Source organism: Phymastichus coffea, unplaced genomic scaffold (assembly GCF_024137745.1).
Source record: "Phymastichus coffea isolate CEN01 unplaced genomic scaffold, Cenicafe_Pcof_1.1 PCOF00084, whole genome shotgun sequence".
NCBI lineage: Eukaryota > Metazoa > Arthropoda > Insecta > Hymenoptera > Eulophidae > Phymastichus > Phymastichus coffea.
Genome location: NW_026706895.1, coordinates 771,599 through 798,025, shown reverse-complemented (window position 1 = coordinate 798,025; position 26,427 = coordinate 771,599). Strand labels below are relative to the sequence as shown.

The window sequence follows — 26,427 nt, the reverse complement described above, 5'->3', positions numbered from 1 at the left end:
CGTGAAAGTTTGCAGTAAAAAAAGCTCGTATCTTCTAAATAAATTTTTTGGAAAAAACGCGAGGAAGGAGAATCTATTCGGAAATTCTTAAACAGGCAATCAAATGAACAGTCAAACTTTTGGCTAATAAAAGTTTCTAATAACGTTAAAAGTCGTTATAAGTTACAAGAATTGATCAAAATAAGGCGTCACTCCAGCAACTGTGGAATTTCTTGCATACGCTTAACATTCTGTCGAAACTCCAAGTCGAACTATGCGCAAGCAACTCTAATAAATAAATTTGCCCATAGTCATTCTGAAACTTAAACTAGCTCTTGGATTGAAATTGAAAAGGTTCGACTCACAGTATCGCGTCGTCATCTAATTCTGCCGGAATTCCACTCTGAACAGTGCGATACAAGCCACAAGAGTTTCACTTTCGGTGGAGATGCGCGTGGACAAACGAGCCGAACCAGGAAAACGTCACGAACTCTTTTTCTCGGTGGCTCTCTCTATCTCTATCTCTCTCTTTGCTCACTGCATAGCGGCATAATTGTATAGAGCTGCGCCTCTTTGGCATCGACGAAACATGAATGCGTTTGACGTGTGTGCGGCTGACAGCGATCTATCGCCAGAGGCCAAACCCGACTTCAATCGGGCTTTACGTACAGGAGCAGGGAGGGGGAGGGGGTGTAGATCTGCTGCTGTTCGCGATAGAAATGGAAGTCTGCGTTCAAATGTGCCGGCAGTTTGTTTTGCCCTTTTCCCTCTTTCCAGTGATAAAAACGCCACCTCAAAAATATACGTTAACTTGCATCCCAGGTTCGCGCGTTCGTTCTATGCGAGAAATGCAAGCAAGCTGACGCGCACGCAGTATAGCACGCGCGCGGTCGTTTGAGAGCGGCAGAGCTTTCTAATTCTATAATCACTGGCTTGCGATCAAAGCTCACCTGCGAGCGCGCAGGCTGCTTCGCTCGGAGATCCGTTTGACGCCGTCGAGAGCTCGAGTGCAGAGCGCTCGCGCGATCGGTAGCTGTTTGTCGTAAAGGGATTTATTAGCAAAATCCATTCGCCCTGTGCTCCTGCTGCGATTCATCAATGTCAAGCAGCTCGACGACACGACATCTCCGCGAACATGTTCGGCATCCATTATCGGCGCGGATGATACAGAACCCCATTGATACTGCGAATAATGTGAATCGATGTTGCGCAATCGAGATTACTCGAAGTATACTTCGAGGTAGACAAAGTCGAAAAAATCGAAGTGGCAAAGAAATATCACAGCGGAAGAACTATTGCTAGATAAATAGCAGCGAGTACATTGCCGAAAGCCCCGGATAGGGTCGCAGAGTCGCTCGATGATCGGACGAAGAAGCGATGCGTCTTCGCGCTGAGAAGCTCTTGCGAGATTGAAAAACGCACGTAAGAGCTTTTAAAATCGGCGAGTGAGGGAGCAATAGATGTCGCATCCGTGAAACAGCAGTTATCGGCTACTATTTGACCACCCACGCGAAGCTGGCGCAAGCCTACGGATTACCTATCGATTCTTAACAGGCTGACTCTTTGTCTCGTCGTTCCCATCACACCACTTTGTGGTCGTCTCTCTTCCTCTCCATTACTACCTTGTTACACTCTGTTCGTCCCTTTGTTTCGACTCTCTCCCTCGCCATTGTCAACGCGCGCACCCGCACACGCCCAACTTGAAGCTAACAGCGACGCCCAGGCCAACTCTAGCAAGCCACGTGACATGCATTATGCGCTGGATATGTGGGTTAACGGGTTACTAGACAAGGTCGAATCTTCTTTCGGCATTTCGCGCTTAATATTTCATGAAATGAGAGTTATTGGCTTTTTAAATATGAATAATTATTATAAAATTCCTTCTACCTTGTTATAGTGATCTTCGTTATCGTCAGCTGTATTTTCTCGACAAGAACAGAGTTGCCATTTATTGTCGCATATTACTTCCACGTACTTTATATAGGTATCCACATTATATTTACCTATAGTTTTACTTTATCTTTAATAAATATGCATGTTATATGTGTGTATATATATGTATATATATGTATACACACGCTCTCACGCACCCACAAAATGTTTTATGCTATTTCGATTAAATTAATATAAAAACTGACAAAAAGCCTTTGGCACTATTTATGTATATTACATATTTGTCGTTTCGTAATATTGATCGATATCGGAGTAGACACTATACAGAGACGAGAGAATATCGATAAATTATAAATATGCGTAAGCTATGCAGTCCAGCACACTCGATGCACATGACAACAGTCATGAATTCATACGGATTTCGCACAAGAAGCGTCGATTTCCGCCGAATGATACGACGGGGAGTGGAGAAGTAGCTGGCTTCGTCGATTACCCAGCCGATCTCCGACGCACAGCTGACGAGTGAAAGCCCGAGCCGACGCGAAGAGGCGAGATCGCGGCGGAAAGCTGGTCCGGGCGTAAGGCGCGAGCAGCCCCCGGGAGAGAGCTTGGCAAGTCGTTCCACGCGCGAGAATAGGTATGACGGCGCGACGCCCCGACAGTCAGCCGCCCCGATAAAAGATTCCAAGGCTGTGTCGCGCGAGCGCTCAACTGTCGACGAGCCATAAATACCACCAGCAACCTGTGCCACTCTCCGTGGCGAGCGCGTGCTTTATTTACCGACCCTCGCGCGCTGCCCTTCCTCTCGTATCGAAATTCTACGGCGCTTCTGCGGAGTCGTGCTTCCTCGTGCTAGAAAGATCCATTGGTTGCCAGTTTATTGGAAGCTGCGCAATTTTAATCTCTAGATTGGAAAATAGTCGAGAGCGACAGAGCAAGTCCGAGCCGAAGAAACGAATGAGAAGGAGGAAGATGAGAATCCGCTTGGTTGGTGTTTAATAGCCAAAGTTCTCGCGGCGGCGGTGGAAAAACTACGTCGCTGCGCTGCGCGTTGAAAAAATATATCTCAGCCGTCGTCAGAGAGAGAAGTCCGTTAAGCAAGATTATACGTTTTGTTAAACTTGGCTCGCCGCGTCAACGGTCACTCGGACTAATTATATTACGCGGCTGAGCGAGCGTGAAAAGGTTGAATCAACGGGATTTAGCTTTTGCGCGAAGAGGAAAGGGCGTCAGCGTCGCCTCTGGCCTTAAGACCAACAAGACGGAGATTATCCACGCAGCGAGGCCAACTTTGAGGATGCGTGCTGTATAGCTTCTGGCCGTACTCGAGCAAAGGGGAGAGAGAGGCGGTAAAGAGCTCTGATCTGTTCCGGAGCCTTCATTTGTTTGTTTAGTGCGAAGTTTTGCGACTTGCGACCGCCTTTTTTGCCTTTTCTGTAAGATCATAGTCGGAATTGAAAAATCATCCACGGTAGTGCCTTAAAAGACGAACTACCGTCGAACATTGATTCATTTTCCCGTATATGGCCGCTCACTCGGGGTTTCTTTTTACGACCGCAACAAGTGGCGCGCGCCGGATTCCCGGAGTCGCCCCCCCCCCCCCCCCACCCGACATTACCAGATTGTCGGTGGATTGTGTCGGCCCGAGGACTCAAACTCGATATCCTCACTTGGCAACGGGATTTGATAGAGCTGACTCCTGTCCAGATGTTCTTTGCGAGAGAGAGAGAGAGAGAGAGAGCCTCATTAAGCGGCCAGCTGGTGGCGGCGTAAACGGGCATAAGGCAGCCGCAACGACCGCAGCGACCGACGAGAGCTTCGAGCCCGGCTGTGGCGTCAAACTTGCGGACGCGCGCTTCGGATTTAATTATAAAATGGAAACAGCAGGTCGTCGTGTTCGCGTTAATTGCGCGGCCACGGCTATTGTCGCCAGAGACAGAGGGCCAGAAACACGCAGTGCCCTTTTGTCGCGGGCGCTCGCATCTAATTGTTCTACCCTCTTGCTGTTCTTCGCCCTAATGGTCGCGCCACTAATTAAAGAAGTTTAGCGACAGCGTAACTTACTCGCAGCTCGCCAGATTTGCCGGGGCCGCGTAATTAACGGCGTCGATCGTTCGCCGAATATGCCACTAAGAGTTGGTACGATGCCGGGGCAGGGAGAGAAGGGTGGCGTAGGATGCCGGCGAGCGAACAACAGGCGATGTCGACTGCGCGCCCGACGGAAATCGGCCATCTCTACTGGGCGGATAAGAGCAACGGGAGCGTGCTGCCCAAGGGTCATCGAGGAGCTCATGGCTGCAACATCTGGCCCCAAATCATAATCCAAACCGTGATATATACGCAAACAAAGCGCCAAACTCATATCGACTTTGGCAGACAGTCCGGAGAGAAAGTAAACTTTATTGCCCCGAACTAGAATCGCGGGAGTGCAGAGCAAACTTGAACGAGATCGATAAATCATAAGTCGATCAGCCTTGATTCGGATAAAGCGGCACGTTGGATGTAAGCGAGGCGGGGCTAATATTTAAACGAATGTAAATCTCGTCGTCCTTGCGAAAGACAGGGCAAAGGGAAAAAATGGAGTAGACCGGCCGGAAATGGGACTTAAATTTCCAAACCTGACCTCGATCTCGTAACCGCCGGCACCTCTATTTTTTCTCTCTCTCTCTTTCTCTCTCACTCTCGTCTTCTCGGAAAAGTGATTTCTCTCGGCAGGGGCCGAGCGCATTTGATTTATACGACGCTTTAACACAGATGCGCTCGGAGATATTGCCATGATGAAGACGCTTTTGTCGAAAAGTCGTCGCCGGCCTGATGCAATTTTATGGAGGCTCCATACCCACTTGAAAATATTTACCGAAAGGCCTCGGTCGAGATCGATCGATTAATATCGCATCCAATAATTGAAACGTTTGCGTCTACTGCTGCGAAGTGTTGATATTACGCTAAACTTCGCGGCAGTATAGCCCGCAGTGAAAATGGCTGGGCGACTGTTGAGCACCGTAATAGGTACTTCGTTTACGTTTACTGCACAGTGAACCTGCAAGTTCAAGTGCTTTTGATATAAACTAATTTATATTTACGTAGCTGCAATGCATTCCTCTCTACGTCGCTAGTAAGACTATCAAGTTACGTGATGACAAATCTGAGCTCTCGCGAGATTACGACTCCGGATAGATGATGAACAGCAACGGTCAATCGACGCCTAACTTCTCCCGTCTAATCCTCAAAGAATAGAAATTCCAATCACGTATTCGAAAATTCTCAAACGATCGACCTCGCGACATTGACGCACGCGTTATTTATGTATGTGTGCGTCTCATCCGCGTATAACGACTTGTAATGTCGCATAGAAGAGAGGAGAAATCAATCTTCTTAGCTTTGGCGAAAAACAAGCGAGAATGAACGAGAAACTGAGAGAGTCTTAACTTCTTATCAGTACACAGCCATAAATTCTGTATTCGTCGTAAAAGGGAAGGAGGAACCTAGACTGAACGGCAACAACCACCCACGCGAAGTGAAACTCGTGCCCTCGAATTAACCCGGGTACTATCTTTGTCGCTCGGAATATGCGTGCGCGCCAGAGAGGGAGGGAGAGAGAGAGAGAGAGAGAGCGCGCGCGTGGATCATGACAAATGCGAAGGAGCCCGTGCTTTTATCGTCGGAAGTTCGACGGTATGACGCAAATTGGCTTACGGCCAATCTCAGTAATGGCATCGATTCGTCGGGCGCGCTCGCATACGCACGCGTAATACTTTTGATTTATCTCGTAAAATTCGTTTGATTGAACGTACGACCGAGCGAAGCCAGCATCTATCGCAGCGCGAATAACGCGCGCGTTCAATCAGCCTGGCGTTGCCTGCTCTGCTTCCGTCATCTCTCACGGCAGCAGAGCAGGCGCGCACTGTGTGCATCGACGAGTAACGGCTCGGCCGAAACAGCTTTAAAATGGTCGAGCGCACTTGACTCGCGCGAGCTAAAACAAAGCGAACAAGGGAAGCGGCGCGAGAGCCAAGCGCACCAAGACAAATTACTCGAATTCACCTGCAACTTTGCTGTCGCGCCTCTCATCCTCGGACGAAGCAACAGATGCCAAGTTTCTCGACGTTGCTAACGAGCCACCCCTCCTCTATAATCGATTCTCTCACTCTTTCTCGAGATTGTAGTCGTCGAGATAAGAGCCGATTGCGGATCATACGATTGCCGATACTGCAGAATGCAACTGGAGTTCACAGATGACCTTTAATCCTCGGATTATTACAAACTTTTCGTCTGGTCTTTTAAAAATCTCTCGTAAATTATTTTCCGATAAATGACAGTCGACAGGAATTTTCAATAGCCATTCAATTTTTATTAGCTTCATGGTAGATATGTTCAGCTGATTAAAATAAAATCTGCATCACAATGCATTAACGACTGTTGAGAAGCATCGGAAAATCGAAAGACTGAAATAAATACGCAAAGCCTCTGAAATTAGCAATAGGGAAGACGAATATAGTAAATGAAATGCAAAAATTCGTCAAGTGAAGAAAAAATGTACACGAGAGTAAAAAGATGAAATGGAACGCCTGATTGAACTGCAAATTAAAATTTACTCGAGCCACAAAAAAGAAGCAACTTACACCGTAGTCTCGCGCAGATGTTACCTTGTCACAAGAAAACGAAAAGCCAAACTTATCCGAGGACAAAACATTTAGATAAATTGTCGACGGAGACATATAACCAAGGAGTTCTCGTGCGATTTTTTTGCCCGGAGAAGCAGACTTTCGGTCTGTTTACCAGGAGCGAGAAAAAGAAGATATCGATCGCCACCTTAGAATCAAGAACAACACCCCGCTCGAGCAGATCTCATCAGCAATCAGAACGCATGTAGATCCCAAATGTAAAATTATTCAAGACCAGCACATTTGCAAGGCTAAGAAGATTGCGAGAATCAGCATCAGCAGCAGCGCAGGCGAGAAAGAGTCTCTTTCCGACGCGACGATAAATCAGTCGAGTGCAAGAATGAATGAAGACAACGCCGTTTCCCCGCGAGGCAACATAATGCACCGTGCTGTTTCTCAGATTACCCGCTTGCTTTTTTTTTTCCTTCGCGCGTCATTTGACGCGTTATTCGTGGCTATTTTTAGTGATGACTAATTGCTGACTGGTTTATTGAGATCATCTCGACAGCTGTCAACTCGCATTTTGATTACTGTCTCTAGTTGACTGATCGAAATTATTGGCTTTGCCATTTTCTTGTGTCAAGTACAATTATCTTTGCTAATGCTAATCTTTTTTTTATATTACGCGTGAGTCACGCTAGGTCAAAAATCCCATTTATGCTCGTCATCGGTCAATCAATATTTCGTTAAACTGTCCTACGGATCTGTATTTAATTCAAAATGTTGAGTCAGACTGCGCGCATCAGTCTTAACTTGAGAAATAAGAAAGCGTATTCACTCGTCCTGACCCTTTGCACTTTTTTTACCATTGGCCTCACGCTTGTTCGACTTCTTTTTTGAAAAACATATGTACTGCCGTAAGTAAGCGAATATTTCTTGATTATCAGCTTTCCTTTTAATTGATCAAAGCTACCCATTTTTCAAATTATCCTTTCAATTTAAAAGAGCCAGGAGACAATCGATGTCGCTGGTCTGGCCGCGAAAAAAACCTTGAAAAGTACGATTCGCGAGGTTCTTTGCGAAGGTCTTCTTTCTGAGAAAGGTTAGCAGAACAAAATCCTTGTAATTTTTCACAAAGAATTTTCTCTTTGCGACGAGCAGTACGTTTAATTGTTGAAAATACCACGAGCGAAAGCTGTTAGATGAGGATGTGGAAGCTGGAACAGTACCAATTAATGTTGCGGAAAGCTCGCCGTCGTTGACGAGAAACGATCGAGGGACTGTCTGCCGAGGCGTTATTTTCCTTGCTATTTGCTAGACCGCTCAACATCCTGGCAAAGGGTTCTGCGATAATTATTGCCTTGCGTCCAGATAAACCGACTGACATCTGCTTGATCCACCGTTTCCCTTATAACTACATAAACACAATGTTCTACTGAAATTTGTAGGTGTCTTGTCAATAAAATATTACTGTATGACGATACTTTGTTTTTCTTTTAAATTGGTGATAATATAAATTAACTGTAACTTTATTAAGGTCAACGTAATACGTAGACCTTATGAGTAGTTGACAGAAGCTAAAGTCGAGAAGCTTGTGAAGTTTATACAATTGAATGAACCCCTACTTACAAAATACATTTTCAAAATTGCAGACTCTTTGACATGGCGTAAGCCGCCACCTCTCGAATTTCTAAGGCACACGCAAAGTCTTCGCTCGCAATAAATGTGCAATCGTAACATATAGCAAAAACATTACTGTAATAAATTGTGCCTTATCGCCTCGTGTTCGTTGAGCTACGCGCCAACTTTGGGGCATTGTCGGAGCTTCCACGCGAAAATTTGTCGAGTAAAGCTTCCTTGAACGGGAATTCAAATATTTCAAGGGAACGCGCCACCTCGCAGAAGGTCAATTTACGAGTGCGCGCGAAATAGCTTGACTCACATATTTATCGCTATCTTGAGCTTAGCGCAGCCTATTATGGTTTGTGTTTGCCGAAGGATCACGGTAGCTGATACCGTAAAGCCGCTAATTTTTAGGTAAACTTTTGGCATCCTAAATATTAAGTTGCAGAGCTGCCGGACGTCCGCTAGTTTGCCCTTCAATTTCTACAAAGAAACTTGACTCAACGGTTTTCATTGGATAACTTATGTCAGATTCGAAATCTTCTAGGTGTCACGAGTGCTAGATCTTCTATGTGATGACTCTAATACCGCTAATATTCTGAATATTTGTCGGAAACTGAGATGGCAGCAGTTTTGCCGAATGAAAAACTCGTTAAAATCGAAGAGAGTTTGAAGTCAGAACAGAAACGCATGAGTAAAGGCCCAGTAAACTATCAAGTTTATGAGCTTCTTGACTGCAGTTAATATCAAAATATTTGGAGTGCCTCCATGTTATTTTTGATTTAATTAAAATTTATTAATCGATATGCCCATGATATGCCTTTATTTTGTTTTAGCTAGCTACCAAAGTCATTGTTATTGCTTCTCGTAACGAAACAAACGCATAAATTATATTCATTTATTGTTTCCACACTTAATCGTCAGATTCGTAAAAAAGTAGGTTATACATTTCATCCTCGTTTTGTATGAATAGCCACATGTAATGAGCCTCTACCGGAGACGGTTTACTCAGTACATCTGCAAACGTATTTAACACAGCAAGGTCCCGGTTGCCTCTTCTAGCCTTGTACGTACCTTTGCAGCTGGCCTCGGAATAGTCGTGCACATGGACCACAGGGATACCCTATAGAACTCTACAAGTCTCTTGTCTTGCACGAGTAATTTGCAATTTATTAGATTTACCACGTGGCCACTGGTGTTTGCAACATTCAACGGTCAGTCGACTTTTTACGATGTTCGCGTACTGTAACTTACGTACGAGAGTTTGCAAGCACCGCTGTTTGCTGCCATAGCTTGTCATTTCTATTCATCAGCAATAGAAATGAAATAAGCGGAGATTGCTCCTATTACAAACGACAATGAAAGTGGCAGTTTTTAACGATAGTTTAAGTAGACATCAATTTCGAGTTAGTTGATGAGTATAGTAGCGTCGTAGGCTATATAACCTCAACATAATATATCGACATCTTATCTCGGAAACTTTTGGATCAATACTGCTTCGTAAAAATACTGGAAGTAAGATAAAAGTAATAATACATCTGCTCGCAAGTTACTTATTAAAAAAATGTCTTTTAATTAGCTAAAGTCGATCTGCTGACTTCGAGCGATGATGAATAGGGCGAACATTTTGCAAATCGTGAAAAGCTTCATAATTTTGGCTGACATCCAAAAATGTGATTAATGCACCTTGGCCGAGCTGCTACTTCGTGTTACATTGGACCGAATCACGGAAAAGTCTGTGGCTGCTATTGTACTTCTGCTGCCAAATTTATCCACTATGCTATTTTTTAGTCCATTCTGAAACTATCATTCGCAAGTAAGTAGTAAATTAGAATTATTTCGCATCATTTAAAAATTTCCAAACTTTCTCCGGGAAATCTTATCTTGGGGATACTTTGACTTTCTTCGAGTCGAATTACCGTTTTTTTACAACTGTGAGTGAAATGAATGGCTGGAGGCTATGAAGCAAACTCATCAGTTTCCCCATTAGTTGGCACACCCGAGCCAGACGTACGAATCCCATTCTCACATTTATCGACTCGATGTACGGGGCTGGCCGAAACACCTAATCGCGCCAACCGAATGATTGGACGAAAGCCATCTGCTCTAGGATGACAGCTCGTCGCAGGAGATACGAATTAGCCCAACGCCTCTTATCGACTGCTTCTGTAATAGCATTATCCTGAATTTAATGATTTCGTAGCTTTTCATTTCCGTTTTATCGCTTTCTTTTGCAGTGCGACAGCGTTTATGAAACTGAAGCTGACAGGGCCGAATTGCCCGCGTGACGCGCAACTCCACAAACATTGCGATTGCAAGCATCCCCAGGCACTATTCGCTCGGATTCGACTTTCTGCGCAATTCCAATACTGCGTTTAATCGATCCGGCGAATTTGGTCAGATACGTATTTTGCGTTCCGAAATTATGAGCCGATAAAATCACTAATCACGATTTGCGAATGACACGCCTTCGCGAATATTGCGATTACGAATCTCTCCAGGTACTCCACATTCATTCCAATCCTACTTTTTAAGGAATGCTAATACTGCGTACAACCTACGCAACAAATGTCTTCCCGAACTAAAAGTATGAGTCGGTCTGACGTGTAGCTTCATCGATATCGCTTCGGCGTTCAGTTTGACATTGAATGATAAATCATTCGTTCGAATTTGATTAGTAAGCAAATCAATCAATTATCAAACGAAGCGCTGAACGCAAACAAGCGAATGATACAGAAGTATTATGAAAAAGAAAAGATCGATCGTCGCGGTAAATGATAGCTAAAAACGTTTTACGAAGAACGGAGCAGCGCTGGAAATGTTTGAAGAGTATCATTGATGTGCCTTAGCAAGATCGCAAATAGGTTGCTCGATAGGCAAGCGCTCGTGCCTCGAGCCACGATAAACGACGTGCAAACAGCAACGTCTTACACGACGACGAGGAGCTTGGCGTTCAACGCGTAGCCTTGGCTCGACGAAACTTTAAAACTTTTCCCCAGAGCCGCGCGTAAGGTAGCGACTGCGCGCCCTCTCCCAGCAGGCAGCGCAGAGATTCGTAGTAGTACCTCACGCATGCGCTATTAAAACGGATGCTGCCAAGAAGAAAGCTCCTTGAGCTTCTCTTTCGCTCGTCGCCGTCTGCTTGTCGCTGACTCGTGGCTTAGCGATCATTGCGAGGCTGCGCTTCGGCAGCGAGTCAAAAAGTTATTCGAATGCCAGGAGACTTGCGGGAACGGGTTTTGGGAACGCGATCGCCGCGTCATTGAATGATTGGACGCTGTGCCGGGCGCAATCGATGTCGGGATACTACGAGCGCGTCGCAACGACAAAGCAAATAAAAGCGCGAACGCGACAGATATAAGTTAACGCTGTGAAAAGCCCACCCGATCGTCTTCGTTTATCAGACTTAACGGCACGTCGGAGGCAGAAGCTGTCGATGCACTCAAGCACGGCGGCGCGGCAGCTGAAAACTCGTGATCTTACGAGAATGGAGCAAATATTCAGGACAAATTCTCGAGTGCCGCGACTACGTGAAGACGACGAGGCTGCTGCTGCTGCTGCTGCTGCTGCTGCTGCTGCTGCAGTACACGCAACTTATAATTAATTCAATTATACGAGCTCAAGTTTGTACGCCTCTAGATAATAGTCGGGAATATTGAATTTCCAAGGTGAGAAAGGAGAAAATATATCCGGGAGACGTAATGACGTTCGCTCCGTTACAGCAAGCCAATCGTCGTTTTGACAGCTTTTACAAACGACCGCGCGATTGTTTTTGCCTTGAAAGGCCATTTGCAGTGCGTACGTCATGCGCGCGGACGACAATACGTCACGAAAGTATAGAAATATATCGACGGGGAAACGCGACAGCGGCGCGTGGCTAAATGTAAGGACGCGCACAGCGGCGACACGTATGCCATATCGTCACTTACACCCGCGCATTATTACAGATGAAAGCAGATGAGTCGATCGCTTACTCAGTTAGCAATTGCATCGGTAAGTTCGCGTCAGGTGTCGTTAACAGTGTTACGCGCAGTGTCGTCATAACTTACCTTGCAAATTTGCTAACGCGAAACAGGTCCGAGATTGCGATTCATGCTCGCACACGGATTGCGCTCACGAATCTTTCACATTCGTCGTCAGGTCATCCGGAAACATCTTGAATGAGATTGAAGTAAGAATAGAGAATAATAACAAATATTTGAAGGGCTGTACAGGTGTTTCGTAAGGCTATTGATTGCGTTAATTGTTTACCCAGCAATCGTCTCCACGCTTTCGCGGTAATGGTATTGACGTTTGGCACGGTTCGACTTACAATATCGATGCGGTGAGCACATTGTTGCGCTTTTACGATTTTAACGCTTCGGCTGTTCGACTTTTCAGGCACGCCTGGCCTTTTTATTTCATCGGACAGAGATCAAGCCCAACGAATCATTCGTTTTCCAAACGGTCCAAAGTTGACATAACAGGTACTTCGATCCATTGTGTCCGGCAGCGGATGCCACAACGGCAAAGCGAATTATTTGTAATCGGGCGAAGCCAGGCGTGCTATCTTCCGGAAGCAAGCAGTTTTCGTCAGACGCAACGCCCCCAGCCACTTATGATAAGAGATCCACGTCTGTGTGTCGTGACGAGAAGTGCGGACATCACATCCAATATGATTCGTCGGATTCGTTGGGTTTGTTGACTACGTACGATTTACGAACGGCTCAAATCACCTTACGATTTTCAAACTGAAAATTACGTTTTATTTACGTTTATTTATGGATGTACGTAAAGTCGTCGGCAGAATATTTTATTTTTACGATGCACCAAAGCGCGGCAAATAGTCGTTTTAGCACGCCAGTGATTTACAGCTGAAAGTTTCATACGCACCGCAATAATCAGGCTCTCCTCGTATGAATTTCGAAAAATCCACTGAAATACGGCTACCGGCGAGTCTCGTCGCTGGCCTTGCCGCGTGCAGTTGGAGAGGAGTCTCGTAAACTGCGTCAAGAACACTTGCTCCGAGAGCGCCAGGAGGAAAATAGAGCGCAAACATCGGTTGCTAGGGCGTGCGCCTGGTTTTACGACTGCTACCTTTTCCCAGCGATCTACGGATCTCAAAGTCAAACTGCTCGAGAAAGAACTTTGCTCCTCGATCGCTTACACGCCTCGCTTGCCGCGAGGATGCACGAGCTGGTGGCCGAGCTTCGAATCACCACTTTAAAAGCAGGCAAGCCGAACGGACTTGCTTTTCACGCGCATTGCACTCTCCGCGATTTCACGGCCGCTGTGATCCGAAAGCCTTGCCTTCCAATATGCGTCGACTGATCGTCTCTGACTTGCCAGCTCCAGCTGCTGAAGCTGCCGAAATTAGCCGAGCAGAATGTTTGACAGGCGGAAACGAACGTGGAAATTTTCGAGGCGTAAAGGCTGCCACTCGCGAGGTTGAATAAGTCACAAGGGCACTTGTAAACCCCTCCCCGACCGACGACCAACGACTTACTTATTCTTCGTGATTTTTCCTTCGCTGCTCAACGTCAATGTACTCGGGAGCGCAATCGAATTCATGTTGGGAATACTCTACGTGAATAGACTACGATTTTTCGTTCCCTCCAATTAGCAACGTTATATTTTTTTGTTATCGATTGATCTCGCGGCCAGGCAACAAAAGAGGAACGAGAACGATGAAAGGGGAAATAAAATGATTTCAATCGACTCTCTCGCGCTGGAGCTGCGGCGACTGCCCTCGTGCGCCTCGCGCAAAAGTGATTTTTCACTGCGAGTACGCTCGAAACGACGCAGTTTCCTCAAGAGAGATTCAGCCAATGAATCGACTTTGTTTCATCAAACGCCCTGCGCCGCTTTCCGACTCTCTTTGTCGCATAGGGGAAATCTTTTCAAACGTTGCGCCGAAGGTCTTTCGCCCAATTCATTTTTCCGGCCAATCATGCGAAAATCAACTTTGAAGCAGCGGCTAATTGAGCATGGCCAATCACGCCAAGGGACTCTCATCGAGCGAAGCAAACTTTTATCGTGACGCCAAATGACGTTCGGTTCCGGGAGATATGCGCGCGCGGATCACCTCGTATTTCCACGTCTGTGCGTGACCCGTATTGAGAATATGAAAAGCACAAGTAATACGTAATGTTAAGAGCACGTGAAAGCTAGACGAAGAGAGAGAGAGAGCCATTAGGCATCCATTAAAAGATAAGGAAGCTCGGCTTTCCAGGGCTCCGAACGCGGGAAAAACGAAAAGGAAGCGCGAGCATCCACTTTTCGCGTTCCGGGCACGTTGCCGCGGCAAAAGCAACGGGAGTGCGCGCGCGCGTGTCCCTCGCTGCAAGCACGTTCCTCGCACTGAGCAAGTCGGGGACGAAGGCTAAAGGAACGCGCGAGTTGTGTCCCCGACGAGAGAGATAGGGAGAGCTTAATTAAAATCTCGCTGTTTTACTGCTTTCTTGGGACGTATCTACGCGACGTATCCAGTTCGATGGGCCAGTTCAAGGTAGGCTCGACGGTATCGCCAGCGAAATCATCCTACCTGGGTTATGAATTCTTAACCACCGTAGATTTTCTTGCGAGATACGCTACGCGGTCGCGTTCGGCTTATCGCTGATTGCGAGCGAGGTGAAGGCCACGGGTGTGTATTACCGAGCGAAGCGATGAAAAATTGCAAAGGTTCAGCTAATTCTTTCGGCCACTTACGCAAAGAAAATTAAGAACGAGGTAAGAGCTGAGAATAAGCGTGGCGAGGCAAACTCACATCCACGGCGCCGCGTTGGTTTCTCGGCGTGTTGTATTGCACGTAAAGTCGCGGCGTGCCGCCGGACCTCTCGCTCCGGGATAATAAAAGAGAATCGCCTGGGAAGCCGACGCGGAGTGCGATCCGCTTGTTCCGGCCATTCACGCTGCGAGTGGATCGCGTGGAAAACGCGCGGACAACATTATGCGGACGTTGTCTTCTTTTTCTTCGTGAGTTTCTCTCGCGGACGCTCGAATTCAAAAAGATTACAAAGTCCATTCGGCGCCGCGCGAAACTCGCTGCCAGCTGAAAAAGTACGGTTGAAAACATTGGCGCTCGGCTTTCCGCTTCCGTTTGTCACTTTTTTTTTGTTTCATCCTTCTCGAGAGCTCGAATATTCCGTAACTCGCGCGAGGGGCTTTCGCGTTTAATCAGTGACCGACGCTCGCCGCTCGCTGCGCACTCTGTTTGCTTTCGAGCTACCAAGCTGCACGCGCGCCGGCGCAACGCTCCCGGCAACGGAGAAGTGCAATTGCGAGCTGCGCTTTGATTCAGCGTCATTTCCAAATCGCAGCCTCGCAATCGAACAGCGAGGGGAAAATAGACGCGGCGCGAGAGCTGACGCGAGTTGGCGACGGGCGCGTCGAAGGCGCGAACAAGGCAAAAGCAAAAAAAGGGGCCGGCAAAGGGACAGCGTCGGGCCTGGCGGCAATCTCGATGATCGGCTGACTCTTCTGTTGCAGGCGGTGATCGGCCGCGCGGAGCGAGGCTGTTCGCATCACGGGCGCAGTTGCGGCGGCCGCAGCAGGGGCAGCCGGAGCACGCTCGCGGCAGCAGGCATGAGGCGGCAGTCGTTCTCGTCGAGCCTGTCGTCGTCGTCGGGCGGCGTGGGCGAGCCGCTGATCGTCGTCGAGGAGAGCGCCCAAGGCGAGGAGGAGGCGGAGAAACTCCGCGACGAGTCGCCACCCAGATGCCTCGACCCGGACTCGCCCTCGCTCAACCCCTACCTGCTCTCGCCGTGGCGCGAGGCGCGCAAGCACTCCCTTCCCACGCCTCAGTGCACCTCCGGCATCACCGCCTCGCAGGTCAGTATCCCGCCTTGCTCTTTCCGCCGCGCCGCTCCTTCTCTCCTCGCCGCTGTGCCGCCGCACATCCCGAGGCACACGCGTGTACGCGACGACCGCGTAGGGGCGCGTGCGACCTTATCGATCGCGAGCTCGCGCGACCTTGAAACGCGCGCCTATTCAACGAAACGATTCAATTGGCCTATCGCTCGCTCTTCTTTCCTTTCTTTCTCCCCGACTGCCACTCGCTCGTTTCGCGCAATTTTACGAAATTGCCTATCCACGGAGTCGAACTGCCGCGCGCCTCCATTCCGTCCTTTGTCTGCCTCTGGCGAAATCGCGAAACCGCCCGTTTGCGTTTCCGTAAGCTGATACGACGCGAGCATACCGAGGCACGTCGGATCTTGGGATTACCTTCCGAGGCCCGCGGTGATATCTGCAGTGGCGCCCCGAGACCTTGGCAAAGGTCTCTGCGAAATATTTTCGGTACTGCGGCTCGCTTGACGTTCCACGTCGCGCAGGAGCGCGCCACTGCGAGAGAGCCACGCTCCGAGGCACTCGTTTCGGATTCCGCGAGCGCTGTGGTGCGCGGCACGGCGATTTTGACGAATTGGCGAGCTCGGTTTGTCCGAAAAAACGGCCGAACAAGATCAGGGAGCAATTTATATCCTCGAAAGAGCGAAAAGTCTCAAGGAGAATCCGGCGCGCGTGAAGGAACTTTTCAAAAGTTTCGCTCCGAAGGGCATTTCATTAAAGGAATGTAATTTGACGTAAAGTTTCTAGTTCTCGCGTTCCCCTTTCGCCTCGCCGACGTTATTCCACGCGACAGCTTCAGGCATTCGCCCTCGGCGGGCCGCGCGAGCGCGGATCATCTTCAATTTGCAATTCGAAAAAATCGCCGAGCTTTGAATTCTGCCTCGCCTTCGCGACTGGATATCGAGACCATCGCCGCGCTAGCGAGCACTGCCATTCCGCGAGCATAACGAGCATGGCGCGACTGCGCACGCTACCTGAAAAACTTGCAGAGACCTCTCCTAAATAATAATCGCGCGACGTGACGCGTCCTCCTGCAAAAGCTTTGCTTATTAGAAATTTTCGGGCGATACCGCCTCATTACCCCGTTCCTACCACTTGCCGAACAAAGCTTTTCGAATGCTTAGAACTATCCTCCGTAACAATCGCAAAAAGTGGTATTAACGCTTTTCCCGAAGATTATACCGATGAGAAAAGTCAATTGTTAGTCAAGTTCTCGCGACCAGTGCGCGCGAGCAACTTTGGAATCGCGTATAACTTTGACTGTTCTTTTTCCGGGAAGATCGGCGAGAACGACTCGCGGACCTTTTGAATGAGAAAATCTTTTTATTCCCAGCACGACTATCACTTAACTTTCTAACGAGTTTTGTTAAAATAAGAAAAAGAGAGTCAGAGGCAATTAGCCAATAATGCTATCGCAAGTTTTCCACTCGCTTTCGGCGAAATCACTCCGACGTAGCCAAAACTAACGAGATTTATCGAAAAGCCGCGGGACGTAGAAAAGACAAAGAGCACCGTTAGCTAAAGACCCGCCAAACGATAATCCTATTAGGAGCGGGTGTCGACGCAAAAGAAAAAGAAGGAGAAAGAGCGAAAAAAACGTCGTTGGGCTGGAGTAGAGTTTCGATTTTACCTAATCCCTCGGGGTCGTCAACCCCCGGCCGGGAGACTCTACTCGAACACGAAGGCGACGAATAACTGATCGCATGCATAGACTCGGAGGGAGTCACGCGATGGTCGGCCGTAGGTGTGAGCGCGCCCGTGTGCTTGTGTTTGCGTGCAGGTGCGCCGGCTGAGCGAGCGCGGTGGTGAGGGCTCGGGGCCGTCGCCGCGCGAGGCGGCTTTCCTGGCGACTCTGTCGCAGTCGCAACCACCTCAGCCCGGCGGACGGCGCCACTCGGTGGTTACCATCTCGCGGGTGCCGCCGACTCTGTTCGGGCGCAACCGCCGCGAGTCCATCGCCGCCTTTCCTATGGGCGGTGCCACCAGGATACTCGGCAACAGGAGGGACTCCACCGGGCCCCCGTCCAACAGCGGCAGCACGCACAACCTGGCCCTCGACATCATGGACGACATCGCCGAGATCAAAGCCGCCAGGAAGGTCAGTACGAGTTGTAGGAAGCTCATAACGATTTTCTCGGGCTGAGCCGGCGCCCGCTTCGCTCCTGTCTCGTCGCTCGAATTATCGACCCGCGAGCCCCTCTGCCCTGCCCGCTTCGATGTCGGTGCCGGCGAGTTCGCGCGTCGCGCCCCGCCGGATTCCAACCGGATGTGTCGCGCTGTCGCTGCCTCGATGCTCCCCGAGAGCCGCCGCGTGTGCCGAAGCAGCCTGCCCGTGTGCTCGGCAAACGAACTCATTGGACTACACTCGCTGGAACGAGATCCAACGCCATGTCCGACGCCGCCGCCGCCGCCGCCGCCGCCGCCGCCGCCGCGCGCACCAATTGCCTCGGCCGCCCTGAGAAGCCCCGAGGCCTAGCGCCGGCCAGAGGTCGACTGCCGCGTCGAACGGGCCTGACTCTCCGCTCGGCCGTAGGTGCGGCTAAAGATGTGGCGAACCCCGTCGCGGGAGCGCGTGTGCGAGGTGCAGCCGCTGGAGGGCAGCGGCGCGGGGGGCGCGCAGCGCTACACGCAGTACCAGCAGCGCCGCTACTCGGACTTCTCGCTGGCGACGATCCCGGCCGGCGCGCTGGCGCCGAGCGGCCTGGCGCGCCGCCGCGCCTCCGAGATGCCGGCGCGGCCGCCGCTCGGGCCGCCGCCGCCGATACCACCGCGCAGCGGCGCGCCCGCCAGCAGCGGCATCGTCTGCACCAACACCGACCTCATCTCGATCCTCAGCTCGCTCACCTCCTCGGCCACGGAGATCGACCGGTGCGGCCTCGAGGACGACGCCAACCCCGCCTCCCCGGCCGCCAAGAGCATCGAGCAGAAGAGGGACAGGTGAGCGCTCAAGGTCGTGCTGGCTTTCTCGTGACTCCCTTCCCCGCGCGCGCTCACGCTGTTATTCTCAAAAAGCTCCGCGTGCGCTTTTGATGTGGATAACGGTCCGCGCGAGCTTTCGGATGGGCGGACTCACGCTGGCCGCGCGATCTCGTTGCAGGCTGAAGAGCCACCGGTCGAACAGCTTCGACGTGTCGATACTGCACGGCTGCGGCGACCACGGCAAGTGCTCGGCGACGGTCGCGCTGTCGAGGAGCGCCGCCGGCACCTCCGTCATCTCGCCGTCGTCGTGGTTCGCCAAGCGCCACCAGCCCATGGCCAAGAAGCAGAGGGCCGCCGAATCGCCGCCGGCCGCGCTCAGCTTCAAGTTCGAAAAGTCGAAGGTCGTGAGAGCCGTGAAGGACACGCTCGCCAGAACGTCGCCCACGAAGGACGAGGCCGCCGCCGCCGCGAGGAACAAGGTCGTGTGGGACGATACCAGCGGCACCAAAGTCGACGCCCAGGTATACCATCAAAGCCACGTTAATTGACGCTCCTTCCGATCGGCTGCATTCGGAGCAAGCCTACTTTCGATCGATTGCGAGCCTGATTTACAAATGCAATTACGTCGTCCTCGTACGTTGATTGTCGCTCGAACGCGTAGGACCGCAAGAATTAGTCGATGCAAGTAAATTTAAATGCATTCCTCCATTTCACGATTCGAAACGTCAAAGGAAATTCATTCGCTACCGGCGCGATCCCGAATGGCGGTATCGATACCAAGCCCAACCCAACCCAACCCCATCAATGGGAAACGATACATATGTATTTGAAGGCACTCGTTAATTGCGCGTTACTCTTGCCCGAGCGGATGTCAATTAATAGAACCGGGGCGTGACTCCGTAAACAACATTTTTGATCGCTGCTTCGAATCGACTCGAGCGATCTCGAATGGTCTTGCCGTTGTACTGGAAAATTCACGGAGAGCTCACTGGGCTCGTGCTTTGCAGGTGTTGGGCAACGCAATCGAGGAATTCCTGCGGAGTGGCGTGACGGCGAACGAGTCGCCGGAGGCGCAGGACGCGAGCAAGGTGTTGTCCCCGGGCAAGCCACCCCGAGGCGGCAAGGTTGCCACGTGGTTCGGCGGCGCCGCGGGCACGAGCAGTGGCAGCTCCGTTGCCGCGGCGACCACGCCGACGGCCGGCGGCAAGGAGGCCGAACAGACGGACTCCTGCGAGCCGTCGATCTGCTCGTCGCTCAAGGACCTGTTCGTCAAATGAAAACCGATAGAGTTCGTCGATGTGTAGAGCGCCGCTCCGATTCTCTTTGTTCGTTCGTCTGTTCGTTCCTCCCTCCGTCTCGCTTGCCGAGGCGGCGAATGCTGCACTTTGTACGAGCGACGCAGTCAACCAAGCAGTTTTATAAGACGACAATGAGCCGAAGCAAGATGGCATCGGGAGCACGCGGCCCGAGCGAACGGAGAAAGACGTACGCGCTTTCGGGCACTCGCCAAGTTGCTGCGTGTTTTATTTTTGACTTGACGACCGCCCGGCGAAAATAATCCACATACGTAACCTGCGACTGCGCCGGGGCGGTTCACATTGTATTCGGAACCTTTGCTTCGCGCGATTATAAGCTGCTGATCGCTCGGGCGATTCGTCGAATTCCAAGTTACGAGCCGACGTGTGCTCGAGCGAAACAAGCGCAAATCCACGCGAAAGCGCGCAAAGCATTTCAATGACCTGGCTAATTTGCGCGCGTATTTCAAATACTCTGAAGTAAATCGCCCATCAAAGAAGCCTCCAAACAACGCTGCGCGTCATCTAAGCTCCGATAGCCACGTAGCACATTATTTTTTGTAGCCTCATTCGGAATATTAGAGCATTTTAAATAAACGTTATCGATATTGAATCAACAAATTGAAGAAACAGACTCCACGAACAATTAACGACTGGTATTTACAGGGATGAACACGAGATCGTGCGACGAGCTGCTTCGCTGGTCGAAGGGAGCTTGGCAATTGTGCAGTCTGTACAACATATTAAACAGAAGAATGGTAAAAAACATGTGTAATATAAATATAATTGAATTTATAAATGTTGCGATTAAAATCAATGGTTTGAAAAAGAATAAAAATACAATTTATCCTCTGCCCTTGAAATCCGTAAGAACCCGTTTGTACATGTAACAAAGGAAAAGCAGTTGTGGCAAAAATATGTAACAAATTTTTTTTTCCTCGATCAGCGTTGCAAAGTGCGTTTTAGCTCTGTACGGTGTAACGATAATTATACATGGACGTGAATATATAATGTTACCGGTCAAATGCAATTGCTGGATTTTTCAGTGAGGGCAAAACGTCGTTGCGTACAAAAAGTGCGCTTTTTTCCATTATATATAAGCATAAGTCTAACGTGTCCTTCGTAGCTTTAAACTTATTAATATAGTATCTACAGTTGATTATTTTTCGTTCGTAAACATAGATTATCTTGTCTCGAGATTTAAATATTACCTATATATAACTTGCCGTTTTCAAAGTGTAAAAAGTATTTTTCATGAAGTAAATGTTGATAGGTAGTTGCATACCTGGCAGAGGTGAGTTCTATACCCGGTATACATCTGCTGTGTTGTATATAAATTCTTGTTTGATGAGTTGTCACTTTCTGTTTTCCTTTTCCAACAAGCGAAAAAGATAACAAGTGTATCTTTCATTTTTTATACTCAGCTAATTACGACGTAATATTTTGAATTTTATCGCCTCAACTAGATTTGGAGAGTACCCTGAGTAAACAATGATTTTATAATGTATAAAAGCGTATAAAGCAAATTGGAGTAACTTTGTATTAGCAGATCTGGTTTTATCATTCTCTGGATGGAATTTTAAAACAAATAAATTACGGACCACTTTCATGAATGTATAGACAATCGTTAGTATGAAAAAAAATACAATATGTAATTGTTATTATTGTTCGACCAAGCGTAGTTTGACGTATCAGAATTGTTGAGTTCGTACGTACAACCGAAATTATTACATGAAAAATTATGACGGAAATGAGCATCAAAACAATAAAGCACTTTCATCGGCCAATACTACCACCACGTTAAGATGTATATGAGTCTGTTGCGCACTTGAGAAAGAAGAAATAAAACTGTAGCACGCGCGAAGCTTGATGGATTCATTGTGATGCAAAACTGTAAATAAATTTGACACTGAGTCGCTTTGAATGTTCCTGGCGATGGCGACAGATTGACAAAAGAGATAATCTGCGTGCGTGTGTCGTCGCGATTGCATAATAGTGGTAAATTTGCTGTGTCGGCAAAAGCGTTCACAACTTTTCGCGTATTACATACTGAATTTGACAATTATGTTACTTGGAAAATGAATTCCTTTCGCTGTTTTCGTTGTAAACATTTCAAACTTTGATTTTCACTGTGAGATCTGTCTTCCTTTCAATTTCCAATCGTAACTCACCATCTTTTCATTAGTACAAATTATAATTGACGCAAAATGAAAAAAAAATTGATTGACAAGTGTTTTCGGTTGAAATTGCTTTTATCGAGGACGAGCACGCGCAGGATTTTTCAATGCGATGACGAATTGATAAGAATAGAATCGAATGAAAAGTGAGTCAATCAGCAATATACTTAATTGTGCGCGTAGGATTGCAGCAAAATATTTTGTACGCGAATCGAATCTTCCACACTTGCCACTCTGATTATTGATTATTGCATTGGAAAAGGAGCGAGCCGGCAGTTTTATTCTCGCCAGCCAACTTATGCCCCCTAATATTTACTTTGTCGTCTAAGGATAGAAAATTAAGGAGAAGAACGCAAGGTCGCATCGATGTCAATGTTTAGTGATCGACCACAACGATTTTCTTGCCTAGCACGAACAGCCACTTGAATCGACGTTACACATACTAAACCTCCTTAAATCGGATTATCGAGCGAAAAGCCACTGGCGCTTGTTGGATCACAAAAACTTGACATCCTTGCGAGTCTGATGATTGCGATACGATGCGGGAGAGCGAGGCAAATAAACCGATTATAAAAGCGGTACGCGTCGCCGGACACTGCGGTTGAAGCTACATATTCTAAAAAAAAAAACGAATACAGAATAATGTCAAAGACGAGGGCGTCACTGAATGCTGACGGCATTACATTAAACGACGACGTTACGCATCTACGAACCGTAGAGAAATCGATGTTATCGCTAGATCCGACTCATCTGTATCGAGACAAATTCAGGTGCAGACAATTACCGAATGTTGCCCAAAATAAATCTTCAATGTTGAAACAGGCGTCCTTTATTACCCCTCTTATCCTCTTCGTTGTCCTCGGACGTGTGTACGCCTCGAGCAAATAAATTAAGCCGAATGGTATTTTTTTGAAAACAACTTTATTTTTGTAGACATCCATACTAGCACAGATCAATAGAGCTACGCTCTTTGTAACAACTTGCCCTCTTTCTTTTCCAAACCATCCATTTCGCGGTTTACCGGTAAAAAAATAAGCGTGCATTGCTTTTTTCTGCGAGACACGGTCAGCAAAGAGTGAGCAATAAAGATCGAAAATTATGTTAGAAAAATGCACTAGGGAAATACGTCGACAAACAACGTTCCACACGATTAAGCTTCGTATCTAAATGCTTCGTTTTATTTTTCTTCGAAATGTGCTTGAAAGCGCGAGCAGGCGCGCGCGCAGCAGGTCTCTATCGAGGAATATCGCGCTGCGCAGGAAATCCGTCGTGTACGTGGCGTCATCGTGGCAAGCGAAGGTGGGGCAATGGTACAGAAGTGAGCGTCGGATTCGTGGCGTCGCACTTCTGTGCGTCTCTCTAGCTGCTTTCGCCGGGGCTCCCTATGCCTTCACCTCGCCGCAATCCTGGACGACGATCTTCTTGGCCGTCTTCCCGCTCTGCGAGCCCATCGCCTCGATCTGCAACAAGCCCCGGTATCGTGAAAACGACCGAACTCGGCCGAGGGCCGCGATATATCGAGCCGTGACCCCCGGCTATCGAATTTCACGCACTGTCCGGTGGACCGGCTCTATTCTCGGCCGCGACGGCGTCGAGCGCAAAAGAGTGCAGGGCCGACGCGGCCTTTTCGCGGGTGCTGCTGTCTCAACCTCGAGATTCGCACTATCAGCAGGATAGCGCGAAGCAATGTGGTTGACTTGTACTCTCCTTCCAGCTGACAGGCACGCCGCTCGAGGTGGGTACGGCGGCGTGCGGTGACCGTTGCTGGAAGGCAAAAGCGCGATCAAAGTGTGGCGAACCTTCCGAACGATGTCCATGCCCTCGACGACCTTGCCGAAGACGACGTGCTTGTTGTCGAGCCAGCTGGTCTTCACGGTGGTGATGAAGAACTGCGAGCCGTTGGTGTTGGGCCCAGCGTTGGCCATCGAGAGGACGCCCGGCTCGGTGTGCTTCAGCTGGAAGTTCTCGTCCTCGAACTTGTTGCCGTAGATGGACTTGCCGCCGGTGCCGTTGTGGTTGGTGAAGTCGCCGCCCTGACACATGAAGTTCGGGATCACGCGGTGGAAACTGCTGCCCTTGTAGCCGAAGCCCTTCTCGCCGGTGCACAGCATCTTGAAGTTGTCCGCCGTCTTCGGCACCACGTCGCTGCGCAACTGCAACAACAACGACAACGGCATCGTCGCGCGTTGCTTTCGCCGCCCACTAGCCGCACTGGCCGAGCGAATTCAAGCGCGCAATTATCATGCAGACGCATACTTTCGCGCAATCTTGTCGCCGCATGCACAACGTGGATGGCGCGAGCGATGCTTAACGAGCCGAAATTACCGGGCGTAATGGCACTTGACCTCCTTCGGCCAGTTGAAAGAAGGAAATAGCGTTTTGAGGACAGGGTCAAATGTGCACGAAGCTACTGCTGCAGCCAGTATCTTGCCCCTTGCTCTCCCGCCTGTCCTGCGCTCGTCAGCCGCCAAGACTATAAGCCGAGCCGACAAAAGATTATCCGTAATGCACGTGCTCGCGCGCTCGCCTTAAATCGTCGCCGAGCTTGCGGGCTCGATTTTCGTTGCGAGAGCTCTGTACCCCCCGCGACTGCCCGCGGATTTCAGCGGCGACGGCTGGCTTTGCGTTTCATTATCACAAAAGCGCGCCAAAGCCCCCGCAGTGCACTTTCCAAATCGCGCTTTGTTAGCGTTACACGTCCGGCACAAAAGTTTATGTTCTTTGATCAATGTCGGTTCCACGAGTTTAGGTGTAACAGCCGAAGACCGTCGTAATCGTTGCTTTTGATCATTCGCAAAAAAATATGATAATTACTCTTTAAAGATCTTTGAAATTCCCGCGATACACGTTCGAAATTGGAGCGTCGTCCAAGATAATTTATAGCAACGATTCTCTCGATACAAAATTATTACTCGTTTGTAAATGAAGAGTTTCGAATAAAATGCAGGCAGAATGAAACAATGCGCCGCGAAAGTAGCGCCGATTGCGGACGAATATCTCAACGGTTCAAAATCGTAAAAGAAATACTTAATAAACGACACAGAATGGGTGCACCTTAGCCAAAGCAATCGACAATTGTGTACTAAAGGTAAAAAGCTAATTCGAAAGTCAAAATACGCATGTGAAAAACAGATGATGATGATGATGATAATCTGACCTCCATGACGATACGGCCGACGGGTTTGTTATCGGCACTCATGTCGAAGAACACTCGTGGCAAACCCATTTTCTTGGCGGCCTCTTGGGCGAGAGTCCTCACTGAGTCAATGAGCGGTAAGCTGCGACTTGTCCGGGCGCCGACTGCCGAGTGCCAAAGGTTTGTACAGCTGAAGGTCGAATCAATTGTCAGCCGCCGGCAAATCGATGCCAACGCCATTTTTCGTCGTCCACTTGCTTCTCTCCCTTGCTGCTATTCAATGCTGCTTCAAACTGAATCTCACACAATCTCGTTCTTCCTTTCCACTGGAGTTTGCGTCTTTTTCTTTTCGTTTTTTGTTTATTTATGATTTTGGATTGAAAAAAGGACGGAGAGGGGGCTGGGAAGGATATATATATAGAAACCGCGTATCGGAGAGACGAGCACGTGTTTTTCCGGCAGAAAGAGAAGGACGATGTGTACGCCGAGAAGAGAGGGATAATGATTACGTAATGTTGGAGTTCCGACGAGGAGATGCATTCATTGGTGAAATTTTCCATGGAAATAAAGAGGCTAGCCCAATCGCGGTTCGAAGAAGTTTACTCTTGAGCCCGCCAATTTCAAAAAAATCATAAAATTTAATATTTTTTGCATCTTGTTATTCATGATTAAAAATGAAATCCTATTTTACATAACCTATCGTAAAAATAAACAAAGCTTAATACACTTGAATAGTGTTAATATTTTTTCAATGTATTTTTTAACCTTATAATAATATAAACCATGTTACAATGGAATCGATAAAACAGAAAACTATTATATTCGCTAGTTAGTATAAGTAAGAACTTCTTTCCAACTATTCATCTGTACACACTGTGGAAGACAACAAACTAAACAGGAACAGAAAACGAAGAAAAAGTAAAAAATGCCTATCGGACAATCTCAATATAATGATCGGAAAAGAAACAGCAGCGGCT

The 26,427-nt window shown here is 48.6% G+C and overlaps 2 protein-coding genes across 3 annotated transcripts in view; one reads left to right on the top strand and one right to left on the bottom strand.

Moving 5' to 3' along the window:
* Window positions 1-23,125, top strand: part of LOC131668836 (uncharacterized) — a 49,601-nt gene extending 26,476 nt beyond the window's left edge. The window contains exons 3-7 of the mRNA XM_058943293.1: window positions 15,567-15,908; window positions 17,704-18,021; window positions 18,457-18,860; window positions 19,021-19,363; window positions 19,850-23,125. Of these exons, the coding sequence (XP_058799276.1) occupies window positions 15,663-15,908; window positions 17,704-18,021; window positions 18,457-18,860; window positions 19,021-19,363; window positions 19,850-20,119 (1,581 nt within the window). The 5' untranslated portion in view covers window positions 15,567-15,662 and the 3' untranslated portion in view covers window positions 20,120-23,125. The remainder of the gene's footprint in view (window positions 1-15,566; window positions 15,909-17,703; window positions 18,022-18,456; window positions 18,861-19,020; window positions 19,364-19,849) is intronic.
* Window positions 23,126-23,228: 103 nt separating this feature from the next.
* LOC131668884 (peptidyl-prolyl cis-trans isomerase-like) lies at window positions 23,229-25,918 on the bottom strand. 2 transcript variants are annotated; one of them, XM_058943356.1, is made up of 4 exons: window positions 25,472-25,613; window positions 24,571-24,787; window positions 24,114-24,467; window positions 23,229-23,774 (listed from the first exon to the last, which is right to left on the bottom strand). In XM_058943356.1, the coding sequence occupies exons 2-4, from the start codon at window positions 24,592-24,594 to the stop codon at window positions 23,697-23,699; spliced, it is 456 nt and encodes a 151-aa protein (XP_058799339.1). In that variant the 5' UTR covers window positions 24,595-24,787; window positions 25,472-25,613; the 3' UTR covers window positions 23,229-23,696. The 2 variants fall into 2 exon arrangements, with proteins under 2 accessions (XP_058799339.1, XP_058799338.1); XM_058943355.1 differs by lacking the exon at window positions 24,571-24,787 and having other exon boundaries at window positions 25,472-25,918.
* Window positions 25,919-26,427: the final 509 nt, after the last annotated feature.

Excerpts from the sequence above, each read along its gene's own strand:
- LOC131668884 (XM_058943355.1), bottom strand. The coding sequence starts at position 25,690 with ATGGCGTTGGCATCGATTTGCCGGCGGCTGACAATTGATTCGACCTTC. Across the intron at positions 24,468-25,471 it reads TCGGCCGTATCGTCATGGAG|TTGCGCAGCGACGTGGTGCC; the intron begins GTCAGATTATCA and ends TTGTTGTTGCAG. Across the intron at positions 23,775-24,113 it reads GCATGGACATCGTTCGGAAG|ATCGAGGCGATGGGCTCGCA; the intron begins GTTCGCCACACT and ends GGCTTGTTGCAG.